The sequence below is a fragment of the Phytophthora infestans genome, genomic scaffold, assembly GCF_000142945.1.
Source record: "Phytophthora infestans T30-4 supercont1.34 genomic scaffold, whole genome shotgun sequence".
Classification (NCBI taxonomy): Eukaryota; Oomycota; class Peronosporomycetes; order Peronosporales; family Peronosporaceae; genus Phytophthora; species Phytophthora infestans.
Window position 1 is genome coordinate 468,396 of NW_003303725.1, and position 16,107 is coordinate 484,502.

Below are 16,107 nucleotides of genomic sequence, written 5' to 3' on the forward strand. Positions count from 1 at the left end.
CATGTCCATAATTTGCTTGCGAACACGGTATTTTTATGTCAGCATTAAGCTGTGGCCCACTTTTTTGGCCATTTTGTACCCCACAGCCTGTGGAGTACAAAATGCCTCACTTCTTCACTGAAGAGTCTGCAGCAATGTGATTCTACAAGTCTGGCTTTCTCTCACAAAAGAAGGCTCTGATTGCCGGCAGTACGTAATCACCGAAGCACAAGATCGTGATCTTCCGCTGTCCAATGCTATTACATGAATTACCTCTCGTATCAAGCACGCGATCTACACTGGTCAGCAGGACTCCCGATTATGACATTGCTATCTCCTCCCTTAGCATAAATAATGACATTGGGCAGCTAGTGCCAATTTATACATTATGGAAAATTTAGTGACCGATAAATAAGAGCATTTGTAGAGCGACTCAACATCATTTTAAAAATGCACAACCTGTCGAAATCACACCGTTGTCGTGCTGTAATAACACTCATTTGTGATGCTTAGCGATTTGTGAGTTTATTTTCAATGAAAATGTCATGGTTTGCATAATGATGAACATTTTTTTCATAATTTACGGTAGATTGGCTTTTTAGCATATGATGAAGTCGACGAAATAAAAATATTTATGATTTCATAAGAAATTACTGACAAGACCATACCTTAATCAGGAGCTCCTGTTGACTACTGTAGATGGTAAACTTTACAGGCCTGGGTCCTAGTACTGTAAAGTTTAGGCTAGGGCTTGATACGAGAGGTAGCATCGGACAGCGGAAGATCACGATCTTGTGCTTCGGTGATTACGTACTGCCGGCAATCAGAGCCTTCTATTGTGAGAGTCGGAGTCCGTTGTGTTTTACCTTTCAGTTTTACTCACTTCCTGTTTTACTGAGTTATTCCCACACCGCTTTGAAACCGACCCCAATCACAAACGTCCCACCTCCAGTCTTTGTCCTTCTCGCGCTAAGAATGCGCCAGGGTATCGTTTCTTTCGTTGTCATCGTTCTCCTGGCTGGTTACGTAGCTGCTTCGCCAGTTCCTGACTCGGTTGTTATCGACAGTGTCAAGACGCGGAGCTACGCTGAACCCCCTGAAACGGTTACCAACACCAACCATGACGTGAGAATCCTGCGAAATCGTGTCACGAACGCTGCGGAAGAAGAAAGAGCCGGATGGGGCGTCAGCAAGTTTCTCGCCAGCAAATGGCAAAGCCTAACGGGGAAATCGCTTCATGTCAAGGATGTGAAGCGCGATTTTGCCATGACCGACATCGCGAACATGCTACAAAGCTCAACCACCAGGCGAAAAATGTTCAAGAAGTGGAATAAGTACTCGATACCGGACCTCCGAACCAACATTGGTGATGACACCCTGAAGCAACCGCGAGTTGCCAAAATGTTTGAGAAATACATCAGGCGACGCAAAGACTTCAAGACGCCTGTAGCTTCGTAGTGGCAATCCTCGTTTCGTTGACAACTTGAAACCTCTGCCTTTACCGTCGTTGTATGCTCAGTGAATACTACTGACATCTCAGCTCAAATACAATTTTTGAGTGTTAGCGTTTGAAGGCATTCGTGCCGTGTTTTAAGGAAAAAACTGCATTCGCAAGATCCCAAAGTCGCTCACGTATGCCTTTGAACTGTTAGTATACCGGTGCCAATGAACAGTTTAATATATTCGAAAAAGTTGATTCATCCTGCTTTCGATACGGTCTCACTTGCCTTCTTCCGGTGGCAAATATCAAAGTCGTCTGTCAGCTTTGAGGAGACGTTCGTCCGGACGATTAAGGTCTCCTTACTACATTACTTTAAAAAAAAAAATTGTGTACTAATCCAACAGTATTGCAAAGAAAGTTGTAGAACGTAGTATACTTCGGTAGAAATCGGATTGTCGTTGAAACTTAGGCGGTAACTTTGTAAACAATTTTAGTCAACATTGGCAACATATTGACTCACAGAGGTACTGTCTTATAATATATAATATGCATCTCAAAAGTGACGTAGCCTGAGCGGGGCTAGTGTACATCGAGGCAAGTGAATTAACCATGTTAGCAAGAGCCCCGATGCCAACCGCCACGGGGTTACCCAAGTTACCCGAAGAGTGACATGTCATTCTTAAGGAGGATGGGTACAAGGTACCAGGGTATCTCGATGCTAACCATTGGCTAACAACATACGAGGATTAGTGACTTTTAGTTTGTATTAGGGCTCATTCCCAAACAAGAAAAGCGTAAGCACAAGTACATCCAAGAGATAAAGAAGCTTACAAAATCCCTTGTGGGCAACCCACTCAACGAATACATCAAGGTGACAGTGACCTTCGAGTAGACCCGGCGCGCACTCAGATGTTCGGGGTACAGTCAGGCACTCTCGAAGAGGTGATTCAGGTGGCCCTTCAAGAAGAGCACAGACACCGCCAGGCGCGTACATCGGTCTCAGTGTAGCCATGGAGCTCATCCCTGAACCCCAATTGGGAACGTCCCAGCGGATCAGGCCTGATAGAGCTTGGGTCCGCCAAAAGTCGCTGTTTTGGTTGCGTGAAGCTGGGCCACTTCAACCGAGACTGCCCCACGAAGATATATATCGCAGGCGATTTCTCACCACGTCCGTCCTCAAGGGTCGAAGGCAGAAGCCAATACTCCGTGGTCAGGGGAGCACTGGAGATCGGTAGGGGCGGGAAGACCTACTGGTAAAGTTCGAAGTATTCGGGAACGGTACGCGGGTGGCGCGTACCCGGGGTTCGCACTCTTGAATCGGCGAAAAGCAGCGATAGACGGCTTGTAGTACATGGATGTGTACGGGAACGATTAACCCTTTATAAGCTTGATCGATTCTGGGACGTCGAAGAATTTCGCACGCCGCCGGACGGTTGCTCGTATCAGCTACAAATTAATCAATGTTTTGAGAGAAAGGAAATGCAATGGGGCAGTGTCGGTGGGACTGGCCGACGGGTAGATGGTCACTGTCCTCAAGGCTCAGATGGTTCTAGCGGTCAAGCTAAAAAAAACGTCGCCCGCTTGGAGCAGTTCTCTGTTCTCAACATGGATCCCTACGATATGATCCTAGCAATGCCCTGGCTCAAGAAACACGAGCCTTGGGTCGAGTGGTGAGGCCACGCAATTGGTGCCAGCCGCCCTGCAGTGTCCAATAGAGCATTGGTGAGTCATGTTCCTACTCTGTCAGGATCTGGGACGCCCACAAGGGTCGCCAAGGTACCGAATCGTCCAGCGGATGCTTGGGGGCTGCGATGTATATGTCGACTCTTGGGGAGCTTTGAAGGTAGCGACGCAGACAGACGTCGGTCAAGTGGGTAACATTGATCCACATGCGGGTAAATAGCTCCGCAGGCGATCACCTAGACCAAGCCTGATGAAGAAGATGGGGGATGCGCTTCCTGTGTGGGTAACATAGCTCCACCCGAGGTCGCCCAGACTATAACTGAAGAGACAAAGCGGGGTGGGCTGCCTTTGTGGGTAACATAATTCCACACAAGGCCTCGTGTGCCTCGGATGTCGGCATCACGACATCCCCAGACGTGTTCCACGTCACGGTCGCCACCGGCGCCGTAATCCAAGTTTGAACATGGTTCAGACTAGCGTTGTGTATAACGACTCGGGGTTCAGCGCCTGGGCTCCTCCGATACGACCGGTGGAAGAGTGTTATCACATCTTCAATGGCGAGACCGGTTTACTTGCCATGGCATCTGCTGTCCACTTGGAATCGTTGCCATAGGTTGCAGAGATAGCGAACTTCGAGAAAATGACGGTTTGGCCAGCCTCAAGGCTGGGAAGATTGTCGAGATGGTGCTCATAAAACCAGAGTCGAAAAGCCGAATTTCCCCTTTGATTTGGACGGGGTCGTCCTATAGGAGTTGAATTAGCGGCGTCTAACGCACTCAAGCTCTGAGAATAAAATCCTTAGGATCCGGTGTATCCTTTGATCTCGAAGTATGTGGGCGTGGTAATAAAGAACATACCGCCCTAATCCCACTAGATCATGATGAAGGGTACGAGATTGATCGCGTGCCTGGCACAACGCCGTGTGTCACGAGGCAGTGGCATCTCCCTTGTAAATAGTTCGAGGTGACGGATGCCTTCTTCGTCGCGAAATCAAAAGCGAAGGCGGACATGATGCGGGTGTCGAAGCCCCCGCACTCAATGCCGACCTTCTGCGCTCAAAACCCGAATGGAAAATGGCGTCGGATTAACGCTTATAGCAAGCTGAACAGCGCGTGGGTACCGGTCTAGACACCAATCCCACGAAAAGATGTGTTGTTGAGCAACATGGCCGGGCGCGGGCTGTACAGTGTGCTGAATTTGGTAGACGGATACTACCAGATCCTGATGCGCGAGAGTAACACCCTACTTACTGCAGAGAGCACCCCAAGCGGCATGCTTTGGGAGTGACAGGGTCTGTCGTAAGCCCCAGCGACATTCAATCGCTTGGTTACGCTGCTGTTAAGCAGCTGCGTACATTTGTACAGGCGTACTTTGACGACAGCTTCGCCCATAGCCGTGCCGTGGAAGGTCAGACGTCAAAAGACATGTATCTGAAGCACCTCTGGTGACTGTTGGACGTCAGGAGATCGAAGAAGCTCTACGCCTACATCGACAAGTGCGTGTTTGCGTCACCAGAGATCAAGGTTCTCGGTTGCTTCGTTATCTACGTCAGGGCTCGAGCCGACCCCGACAAGGTGGAAACCAACTGGTGCTGGGAGCAGACGCATTAGGACACCATTAGCACCGTCAAGGCCAGCCTTCAAGACGCGCCGGTCCTGACCATAAAAGACCAGATGAAGCCGTTCAGCGTCGTCTGTGATGCCTCCAGCTATGCGTTTTGGATGTGCATTACTACCGAGCGATGCAGCAGGACACGAACGAGTCACCTCGCTCCAGTCGAGGGATTTTCAAATCCACCGCGTGGAACTACCCTGTCCGCGACAATTAGCCTCTGGTGGTGAAGTATGCCCTTGTTAAGTTTCGGGTACATCTTTTGGGCTCAAGACCCTTTGTGATCTACACAGACCATGCATCCTTGTGAACGACGACGAATTCGCCTCACCTCTCCCAACGGATGGCGAGGTGGCTGCTCCTTTTCGCATAGTACCGTACAAGCCGAACAAGCTCAACGTTCTTGCTGGCGCCCTATTCCGGTGTCCGGACTACGAGTTGGCCCACATCACACGGGTGACAATGGATCTTTAAAATCGGATACGCGTGGCGAATCAGGACGATGAGGCTATCACGTCCATCGTCAGGTTCCTGGCAGCAGGAACGAGCGTAGCGTCGATCTGAATTTTGCCGCGGCAGCGTTCCCTGCTCCGCCAATATGAGTTAAGGGATGACCACTTTTACCGGGTGAAGCTTAGTGATCCTCCACGGGTCGTACCCAATGACGAGGTTCTGAAGTTTGACGTCCTTGCGGATGCGCACGATGCGCCCTCCAGTGGTCACTTGGTCCATGAGAAGACCTTTCTGCTCGTCTATCAGACCTTGTGGTGGGCCCACATGTAAAAGTTGGTCGCGAGGTACCTGAGGACAAGCGAACAATGGCAGCGGGTGAATCCCGCAGGGCACGCTTCGGCTCCGTCACAGAGCCTGCCCGAACCTACTGACTGCTAACGTCGATGCGTTTTAACTTCATCTTTGGACTTCCGCTGGACACGGCAACACCTGGACTGTGGTGTTCGTGTGTCGGCTGAGCTAGGTGGTGCATATTGCTCCGGTGTCCGTTTCTGTCACAGGCAAACAGACCGCACAGGTGCTCGTCGATGGCGTGTTCCGCTAGCACGGTTCACCCGAGACCCGTGGCTCACCGCATCATTCTGGAAGACGCTATTTCGCTTGCTCGGAACACGTATGTAGATGTCCACCGCTAACCAATCACACAGACGGCGTGACGGGGCGCGTCAATTTAGTGCTCGAGGACGTTCTGCGCAGTGTCTGCGCTGGAGCCCCGTGTACGCGGTCGACTCAGCTCCCAGTTGCTAAGTTTGCGCTCAAAACCGCGGTGTATGGGTCCACGAGCCTCCACCGCTCTACTTGAACGGCTTCCGCCACCCCAGCGTGGAAAGCCCTTTCCTCCCAGGTCTTAGCTGTGAGACCGGATTCTCTGCGGAAACAAGTGGAATCATTTGTGTACACCAAACCGGTTGTGATCAGCAGGGTCCGCAATGCAATGGCAGCGACCCAGGACAGACAGAAGGAGTAATTTGCCATACCTGAAAGATGAAACATAAATGTGGTAAGAATAGGTGAATTGGTGTTACTCGACACTAGGAATCTACCTTTAGACACTGTCAGCTTTGTCGGCAATAACAAGTTAAATCACCTGGCCAGACACGATGCGTCGCACATCATTGGCCTACCAAAGTCAATGACGACGCGCCCGACGCTATACGTTGGACGTCTTATGCGGTACCACGATCCGCAGGGGGTTGGTGCCTCGCATACCACCAGACCTTGGTCCAGCTCCTCTAAGATCCAGCTCCTCGAAGGGAGGAGCGGCCTTAGACGTCGCCAAGCGCACAGGAGCGTACGCCCAAGGCCTGCGCTGAACATCAATGCTGCAAGCGGGATACTACGCCAGAGGGGCCCCGTACGAACGCCCCCCGGGGCAAAGCCGAGGACGCTGCGAGCGCAGCATACGCGTACGACTGGGAGTGCGTTAAATGTAGATTCGACGTTGTTGCAGGCCTTCAACACGACGGAGCATGCGGAAGGCCTCGTCAGGATCGATCCATAGAGGCCCCAGTCCACTCCCTCCCCCATGGACACCAGATACCTCCCGATCCAGCTGGTTCAGGCGGTCCGCAAGTCGAGCGAGCACGCCCTGATTCCCGGCCTGGGCGGCAGCATCACCGCCAGTCCCAAGGCCAAGTGCAATCTCAAGCACGAGGACGCGTTGACGAAGGCGGTCAGCCTCAGCCCCCTGCGTCGGACCCGCAGGAGAAGCACTCGGACGAGAGTAGCGTTCGGGGGGCGCCGAGTACTCGTACTCGTACGAGGGTACCTCCACCCCTGCTTGACCGGAACGGAGAAGTCCACTACCACGTGGAGCGGATTCGCCAGGAGCAACGGCGTCGCGGTAAGCGATAGCTCCTCGTGAAGTGGAGAGGCTATGCCCACTCCGATAACTCGTGGGAGCCGATTGAACGGCTCCTGATTGACTGCCCGAAGGCTGTCGCAATCTGGGAACAGAAGCGGCGGCAGCTTCATAAGTAGTCCGGGGCTTCTTGCCCGAACGGGGTACGGACGTTGACGACACTCCACATTCGCGCTCCTTAATTCTTTTTTCAGCTGCCGCTTGCTGACCAAGTGGGCAAACTGAATGCGAAGACCGGGATTTTGGACAGCAGCCAATATTTTCAAAGCTCCCGTAACTCCGTGGGTGAGTACCGGAGAGGCTCAACCCATTCCCAGAACATGTCCTTGCATGAGATCCAGCTCGGGCGGTCGTCGGTACGAGCCCAGATGTAACCCCATACAGGGTAGATACTACCACGGTAATCGGGCTTCGACAAGTCGTGAAGTTCTTCAGAGATATCTGGTGCTGTGCGGGAAACACGGATTGAGCCGCCTCCAGGTTGTCGGTGAACAACTGCTCTTTATGGACCAGAGCGCGTTCCTAAACGTCATTTAAAGTGTGGCCACCAATAAGTCTACGAGGAAACGCGAGTTACTCCAGGAAGAGGTCGCCTGAAAGCTCTACTCGGGAGGCCAATAACCGCTCGGGTGGATGGCAGGACAGGTGTCGCCGCCGAGCCCACACGTTTTCGCAGGGCATCTCGAAATACCTCCTGCTGCCGGTCGAGGTCGTTCGTGATCTCCTGGGGCTCGTCAATAGCACCCTCCTCTTCATCCGAGGAGTCGAACGTTGTGTGACACGGAATACGAGTCTCCTTCTCCTCGCGGAATGGAGACTTCAAAGCCATGCGCTTCTTAGAGTTATGGCTGGACCGAGATGCCGAACTGCTGCTGGCTCTGGTTGCTGGCGGCGTCGAGATGCTGTTGGTGCTGGTCACTTCGTGTCGTCGACGTTTGGGCCCCGGCCTTGTTGATTATGCGTGCTCCCGACGTGGTTTGTGACGCGATCTTGCACTATAGGAAGTAAGGGCTTCCTAGGGTTTTCAAACTCTAAGTGAGCGGCACGTCACGTGTTCCTGGTCTGAGGGGAAGAAAAGGTACGTTAAAAGACTGAATTGGCTTGTAGGTAAACTTAGTTTGAGGTCTATTCAAACTAGAAGTCGCCTATAGTGAAGCTATGCTGTTAGCCAATGGTTGAGCTCGAAACCCCCTGGTACCATGTACCTATCCACCTCAAGATTAACAGGTCACTTTTCATGTAGCTTGGATGCATCTGGGTCGTACCCCATCACATCCACCCCCACTTAGGTTCAATTTACCGACCTATCATAATGAGGGAGATTGATTTACAAACTTTCTTTCTATAAGTCGAAAGGGTTTCGACAATGCGGCTGTAGATCATTTCGCAGTTGGAGCCCTGAGCATCAAACGCGCTCGTTCTTCACGGTCCCCACGTCAGCCACAATGCCTAGCGGTACTGCGAAGGGCGGTGCGAAAGCACACGCCAAAGCTGCTACCGAGAGGGCGCAAGCCAAGAGCTTAAAGGGCCGTTCTTAACCGGGATCGCGCGATGCCTGGGATTGCGATCCCGTCGTTTTTAACCGGTTCGCGACCTGTCCACACAGCGCAAAAGGAACGACACAACACTTATACTAAAAAACTTAATCTTTCTTTTGCTTTGAGTGCTGTCTGCGCACCATTACAAGCGTAAAAAAAACTAATAGGCGGAAAGCACTGCATATACGATCAAGATTCCTATTACAGCCTTTTTGTACGCACCGCTTCTCAAGTGGTGTGCTGGCCTCGCTTTCCGCCTGCCTCACGATCCGGCGATCCCTGAGAGGTCGCGACCGAAGCATCGGATCGCATTGGCTACCCGGGTTACAGAATCGGAAATAAATGGGTAAGTATTAGCTAATCACCAACCGAATTTTGGGATCGCGATACCGGTAAAGAGCGGCTCTAAGCGTCGCAGCAACGGCTTTGCACTCTAGGGGACTACTTAGGCGGATTCCTAGCACGGTTGGTGCCTCAGGTGACACGGCTGCAATCAAGCGCGAAATTCACGCCACAGTCGGTCGTCCACTACAGTGCCCAGCGAGAACAGCGTTGACAGGGTCATGATGCACTGTACCGGGGGTACTCGCTACGAAAAGGCTGGCGCGTAACTGACAGACATAGCGAATGTGTAGAAGCTTCACGGTAGTATCGTGAGCTACATGCGATCCTAAAGTAGTAATATCGAGCTGCAATGTTGTAACGGACCTAGAGTGTCCGTTACTAGCTTACACGTAATAATGAGGAAGCGTGCAAGTTCCGCGATAGTGAAACCAAGTGCTTAGTCTGAAGGAAAATCAACTCTGTTTTTATTTAGGTCCAGGGCAGCTTGCCCTGACCACTCAAATACACGTCAACCCCTTATTGGCTGATAATGGTTCTGGCTCCCCATATATCAACCAATAGGATGACGGCAGTTCAGCACACGCTAGCCGTATGCTGCTGCACCTACTTTTGTAATATAAGTCTACCTACTTATGTAATGGCGTGGCCCACAACATCACCCCCTCTTAAAGTTGCACTTACGCAACATAAGCGACGGGCGGGGAGCAAATCAATCAAAAAAGAAACGAGAAGAAAATCGTGGCCAACAGGAACGAACGAGGCGGGGACGAGACAGATCCTGCGCCACGCAGGAGAAGTACAACACGACTTGCACAGCAGACAACAGGAGCGGATGATGGAACAGCAGCAGCAGCAGATTCCAGCGACGGCGACGTCGCTGACGAGCGCGACGACCGCGGCACGCGGCACGCGGCACCCACGTGATGGACGAGGCGCTGAGACCCTGGCCCCTGTATGACATCTCCGGAGCGCAGGATCCGGAGTCTCTGGACGAGATGAAGGACCTCTTCCGGCGTTTTCGTGCGCTGCGCCAGAAGCCGGTGGACGGCGTCGACCACAGTGCGCTGCAGGAGTCGTGGTGCGCCTTCATCCGGCGCTGGAACCGGACGCAAGCGTAGGAAGAGAATCTCGTCGACTGGATCGCATACCGGGAAGAAATCATCGGGGGCCATTCCTTGGGCGAGCTGCACGTACGAATTTGCGACAGCGCTTGGAACGCCGACGACCGCATCTGCTACGTGCGAGTTGCTGAAGGCTGCAGGAGGTGTGTGTCGTCTCGCCCGACTACGGACGAGTGGAGAGCCCATGTCCCCGAGCATCCGCTCAGTGATCGCGAGAACGCCTGGATCCAGCGTTACCGTCGCTCGCTGTCCGAAAAGGCCAGCGCCACTAGTCGCGCCGGCTCGCGCCGACACTCATCTCGACGAAGCGCATCTCCGCCGCTCCGTTGGAATTACGAGAACTCGGGTCGTCGTTCTCGGTCGCGCTCGCGCGATCGCCAGCAGCGTCGTTCTCGATCACGTTCGCGTGGTCGTGCAGACTGGAGATCTCGTTCTCGGCCGCCGCGTGATTATTCGCGGCGCTCTCCGGCGCAGGAGGACTGGAGTCGTACTCTTGGATCACATCCGGGACATCGCGAAGGAGATTCGTGCGGGGTTCCCACGTATCTTGGTCCGCCGGAAAGCCAAGCCATCGTATCCTATAGCGGCGCGCGGCGGGAGCCGTGCGACTGGTGGACGCATGGCACTGCCCCGACCGACGGGGCGGGTCTTCGTGATCGACAATCTTCTCGACTATCCAGCGGATCTCGCCAGCTGAGTCGACAATCGGCGGGGGACCGTCCCGCTGATACGACTGACGTTCTGGTTGGGAGCCGCGATGAAGATCTCGCGGGGAGCTTCTGGACGGCGTATCAGGAGGCGGAGGAGGCCCAGGACGCGGCTGCAAAGGCCGTGAGGACTGCGACTGAGACTCGTCAGTCGAATCGGGAACTCTTGGTGCGCGTGAGGCTTCTTGAGCGCGCGGTACATGGTAGTCTGCAGAGCGGGACGGTGGAGCAGGCGCCTGGTGTGAATGGCGCGATGGCTCGGCGCGCGCGTCGGGCGGGGCGGCCGCTATATGCGCCGGCGGCTCAGGAAACTGAGTCGAAGAAGGAATCGTAGCGGGCAGGTATTGCTTGAGTCGTCCGACGTAGAACGTCGGATGTAGCCGCAGCGACGTGGGGATATCCAGTGTGTAAGCCTCGCCAATAACCTAGTCACCGTAAATGGCCCAATAAAGCGCGGTGCGAGTTTACTCGCGCCGAGGTTGGTTACGGCAGAGTCTCTACTTCCTGAAGTCGACAGGAGCACTCGATCTCCTGTCGCGAACTTTACTGTGTGTTTGCGGCCGCGCTTGTCCGCGTTTTCCTTCTGCTTGTCGACCGCCGTCTGCAGCGCGTCGCGGACGTATCGGGTGACTGCTTGGCGCTGGAGGAGGAGGTCTGAGACAGCGGTGTTATCAGCCGGATGTGCCGGTTGCTTTGGCGCGTAGTTCGCTGATGGAGACACCGCGTTAGCGGTGCCAGGACTGATCAGGGCACGATTCGTCCACGAGGCGAGAGGGGACACTGCGTCGCGGGGAGTCGTCAGGGCCTTTCTGGCCTGGGCGTGTGTCACTGCGTTATCAGTCGCTGAAGATGAGGCTGCACTCGAGGAGGAGTCGGCAACCGGTATGGAAACCGGTTGAGGGTCCATTACCGGTGTTGGCGCAGAAGGCTTGTCGGCAACCGGTATGGTGGGTTCGATACCGGAGTTGTCACAAAGTGGTTGTCGCCTCTTTCACCCCCACCCAGAGTGGAGCCACACGGCGCCGTGGGACGGCCCACGGCGAGGAGAGCTGGAACGCGAGGGTGCCGAGCGTTGTTGACGAAGAAAGGAGTCAAGCCAGTCGACGCGTGAACCGCGTTGTTCAGCGCGAACTCAGCAAGCGGAAGGAACGAGCTCTAGCTTGTAAACGACGTCGCATAGCTGCGAAGTACGTCCTCAAGGACGCGATTAACTCGCTCGGTTTGGCCATCCGTCTCCGGATGAGCGGCCGTCGACATCAGCAGCTTTGTCCCTGATAGCTCGAAGAGCTTCGTCCAGAAAGCAGACGTGAACCTCGGATCGCGGTCCGAAACAATGGACTCGGGCATGCCATGATGACGGAAGACTGCATCCACGAAGTGCACCGCGGTATCGGCCACGGTGATCGTATCCGGGACCGGGATGAGGTGAACCATCTTGCTGAACCTGTCGATGAATACCAGGACACCGGAGCGCCCGGCGGAGTCGGGTGGGAGACCAAAGACGAAGTCCATCGACACCGAGCGCCATGCCTCGGTGGCCACTGGCAAGGGACGCAGGGGAGCCTGCGATGACGCGGACGGTTTCACGCGTTGGCAGATCTCGCAGGTCCTCACCCACTTGCGCACCCACTTATACATGTGGGGCCAGTAAAAGTCGCGCGACACTGCGGCGAATTTCTTCTCACGGCCCAAGTGAGCGCCAAGGGGGATATCGTGGGACTCGTGGATGATCCGCGAGCGCAAGTCAGGGTCGTTGGGAACCACTACACGCGAAGCATCGAAGCGATCGAGGCTGTACGTTAACAGCCCGTCTTCAATCCGATACCTATCGATCTGATGGCGTGTGGAGCGGGACAAAGCACTCAGTGTCTTTTCACTGGGCGAGCGGAGATGTTCCAGAATACTCGAATAGACCGGATCGAATTCATACGCAGTCCGGATTTCGTCGCGGAGTCTTCGAATGCATTGAAATTATTATTTTGTTGGTCGGTAGGGCAATGATGAGCAAGCTGACACGTTTCGCACGCTGAAAGCAAGTGCTACAATGCGTACTGAAATTTTTTGAGCATCTGAAATCACCACAAATATAATGGCCCTGATAATAAAGAAGTATTAAATTGGGATCGTTTTTTTGTCAGCTTTTATAAAGGTCTGATTTTTGATCGCTTAAAGATCCGCATCAACCATCAGTACGATATACTCCGTAGTAAATATTTCCACACGAAATGCGATGTGGATTGTGACTAGTACAAAAAAAAAGAATGATGGCCGTGAAACACACGCCTACGAGCAACCAAAGGCCGGGAATCGCTGCAAGCAATCAATCCTTCCACAGCTAATATTTAGCCAATAATACAGAGTTATTTCGGACCAAAATGATAGGAGGCGAAAGTTTATTCTGCGAGATTACCCATGAGGTCGAGCCATTATGTGTTGAATGATTCTACAAGAGCTCCATTATTAAACGAAAGATATTTTTTATCTTATCCGCAGCCGTATGAGTGACCATCATTGTGACGGAGCTACAAGTGACATCGTCTTCCGATATGAAATGATTGCAACCTTTTTGATGAAGTTATGTATGTAAAAGGTGCTTTGGTTTAAGAATGCAGACCTCCGTTTAGATCGTTGTAACAACTCTGGATTAAAATCCAGAGAATCTAGCCTTTTATTAAAAGCTACCGAACCCTTTAGCTACCGTTTTAGCCCTTAGCCTAATGTCGCCGCTTGCCGGTGCATGAGTCGCACGATGCGGACGAGAGATGACCGTCTGTTGTGATGGCAGACTTTAAAACTGACGTACAGTTTTTGCTCTGGTATTTCACTGTGAGCCGGTCATTTGGAAAAACCGCAAACGGTTGTAGCTGTTTGAAGTCGATAGAGATAAATCAAGGTCCGTGTTCTCTGTCGATATCCTGTATTGATATCCCCAATTGTAATTCTTCCAAATATAGTTTTTGAGAGGGGCCAGCTTACAAACTTAAAATGAGCTAGCCTCGATCCTCTAATTAGTGAATAAAAAACTAAAATAGTGTGTATTGTTATTAAGAGGTACTTAACTATTGATTATGTTTGTTCTATCTAGGACAATCGAAGAATGATAATAGTGGGATCTGCTATTATCTTCTTGATTTTCCTACAAAAAGTGATGGTAAACGTTCAGATCCATCCGCATTGCATGTAAATACAATCGTTTTTTTTAGATTATTTCATGCCAGCTAGTGACCCATTTTGTGCGCTCGGAGTCCAACTCGGTAAAGCAAACCGAGCGGTGCGACTTTGTGGTCAGAGTTTGCAATGCTATGGCTTCGAGTATGCGTTCCTGCTTCAGGATGCTTCTAATCGTAGGGTTTCTGAAGACACGCTCGTCAGGTTCAATCCCGACGCCAAGCACATAGCACATTTGTCTTCGTTGTCTTCATCATGCAGCGGTTGTCGACCCAGCGAATCGCGTGAGTCGTAATCTGGACGACGAGACAGAGCATCTGCAAGGATGTTGTTCTTGCCGGCTTTGTACACTCTGAATTCGATCAGAGCGTAGCGCATCGCGAGAAGCTCCTTGTCGTGGACAGGATAGTTGCGCTCCGCTGGCTTCATCTGTCGAGACTGATAGCTGACGACCCGTTCACGTCCTTCATCGTCAAACTGCATCAGCGCACAGCCGATGGCAAAGTCGCTCGCGTCGCAAACGACGTGATATGGCTTCGAGTCGTCGGGAAGAGCTAGGATCGGCGCCTCAGCAAGGCTCTTCTTCACTGAGTCGAAGGCGGCTTGGTGCGCGGGTGACCAGACCCATGTGGCATCTTTCTTCAGGAGTGATGAGAGGGGCTGGATCAATCCGGCGTAACTCTTCGTGTACTTGTGGAGATAATTTGCTAGCCCCAACCACTGACGCAACTCAGTGGGGTTCTTTGGTGTCGGCCATGCGCAGATAGAGGACACCTTCTCCGGGTCGGCGCGAACGCCGTCCTTGCCCACGAAGCAGCCCAGCACCGGAATCTCCGGCGCGCAGAAGATACACTTCTTTAGGTTCGCGTACAACTTGTTCTCGCGCATCACTTGGAAGACCTGTTTTAAGTGCCTCAAGTGGACTTCTATCGCGCTGAGACCACCCTCAGCGCGGCTGTGCACGAAGATGTCGTCGAAGTAGCTCGGTGCGAAGTCTCGAAGCGGACGCAGCACATGGGAGACCATGCGATTGAACGTGGCGGGAGCATTCTTCAAGCCTTGTGGCATCACAAGCCACTCCCAGAGCATACCGCGGGGGGTGCTGACCGCTGTCATAGGAATGTCGCTCGGTCTCATCAAGATCTGATAGAATCCGTCGGTCAAGTCGATGGCGCTGAAGACGACACTGCCCGCCATGGTGTCGAGCACCATGTCCTTCCGGGGAATTGGGGTTTGCGCGGGGATGGTCGCATCATTCAACTTGTTAAAGGCATGAACGATGCGCCATCCGCCTGTGGCCTTCTTCACACAGAACGTTGGGCTCGAATGTGGAGAGACACTCTCACGCACGTGACCCGCTTTACGGCGATTCTCGAAGAAGTCGTCGATGGCCTTGACCTGGTCTCGTGGCAGCGGCCACTGCCGCGTCACACAGTACTTCGAACCGGGCGCGAGATCGATCTCGTGGCGGACGCCTTGATCGGCAGGCAGTTCGGCTAAAATCTTATCAGAGAAGACGTCCGCGTATTCGCGGACGGTCTCGTACACTGGATTACCAGACTCGCGCAAGGACTCCCAGGACTGCGCTGCGAATCGCTCCTCGCGAGCGGACTTCGGTTCGGCGCTCTTGGGACGGGTGGATTCGACGTCAGCACTGACGGTGTTTTCTTCGAGTGGCGTAGACGAAGTGTCTGTGATCAGGCAGATCTGCTCAACCTCGCCAACCTTGAGACCACGAAGGAAGTTCTTCCAGGAGAGACCTGGAAGCCGGGTGATCGATTGAGCGTCGCGAGGTGGACACGCAAGATCGACGGTGCGCTGACGGCCCATGCCGTCATCCACGTGCTCAATGACACAGACCGACTCCGTCTGTGAGATGCCGTTCGGTGCAGTTTCACGTCGTGGCTTCAAATGACGGCGCTTCGACTTCTTTGCCCGGCGCCTCGAGTGTGTACTCGAGGAGGAAGAATCGCTCTCGCTGGACGATGTATCACCCCGCTCTAGGCACTGAAGCTCACTCTCGACTGTGCCGGTCACACGCAGGGGCCACTACTCGACCGCGTGGTCGTTCGGCGGGAGCCTCGTCTGCTCAACCGCCGTGTTGCATTGCGGGAACCCATGCTCGACCGCCATATTGTGC

General features: G+C 53.2%; 1 protein-coding gene across 1 annotated transcript; it reads left to right on the forward strand.

Moving 5' to 3' along the window:
- Positions 1-954: 954 nt before the first annotated feature.
- On the forward strand, positions 955-1,437 carry PITG_14360 (secreted RxLR effector peptide protein, putative; the record flags this gene model as incomplete). Its single annotated transcript, XM_002898789.1, has 1 exon — positions 955-1,437. One exon carries the CDS (start codon positions 955-957, stop codon positions 1,435-1,437), a length of 483 nt encoding a protein of 160 aa, XP_002898835.1.
- Positions 1,438-16,107: the final 14,670 nt, after the last annotated feature.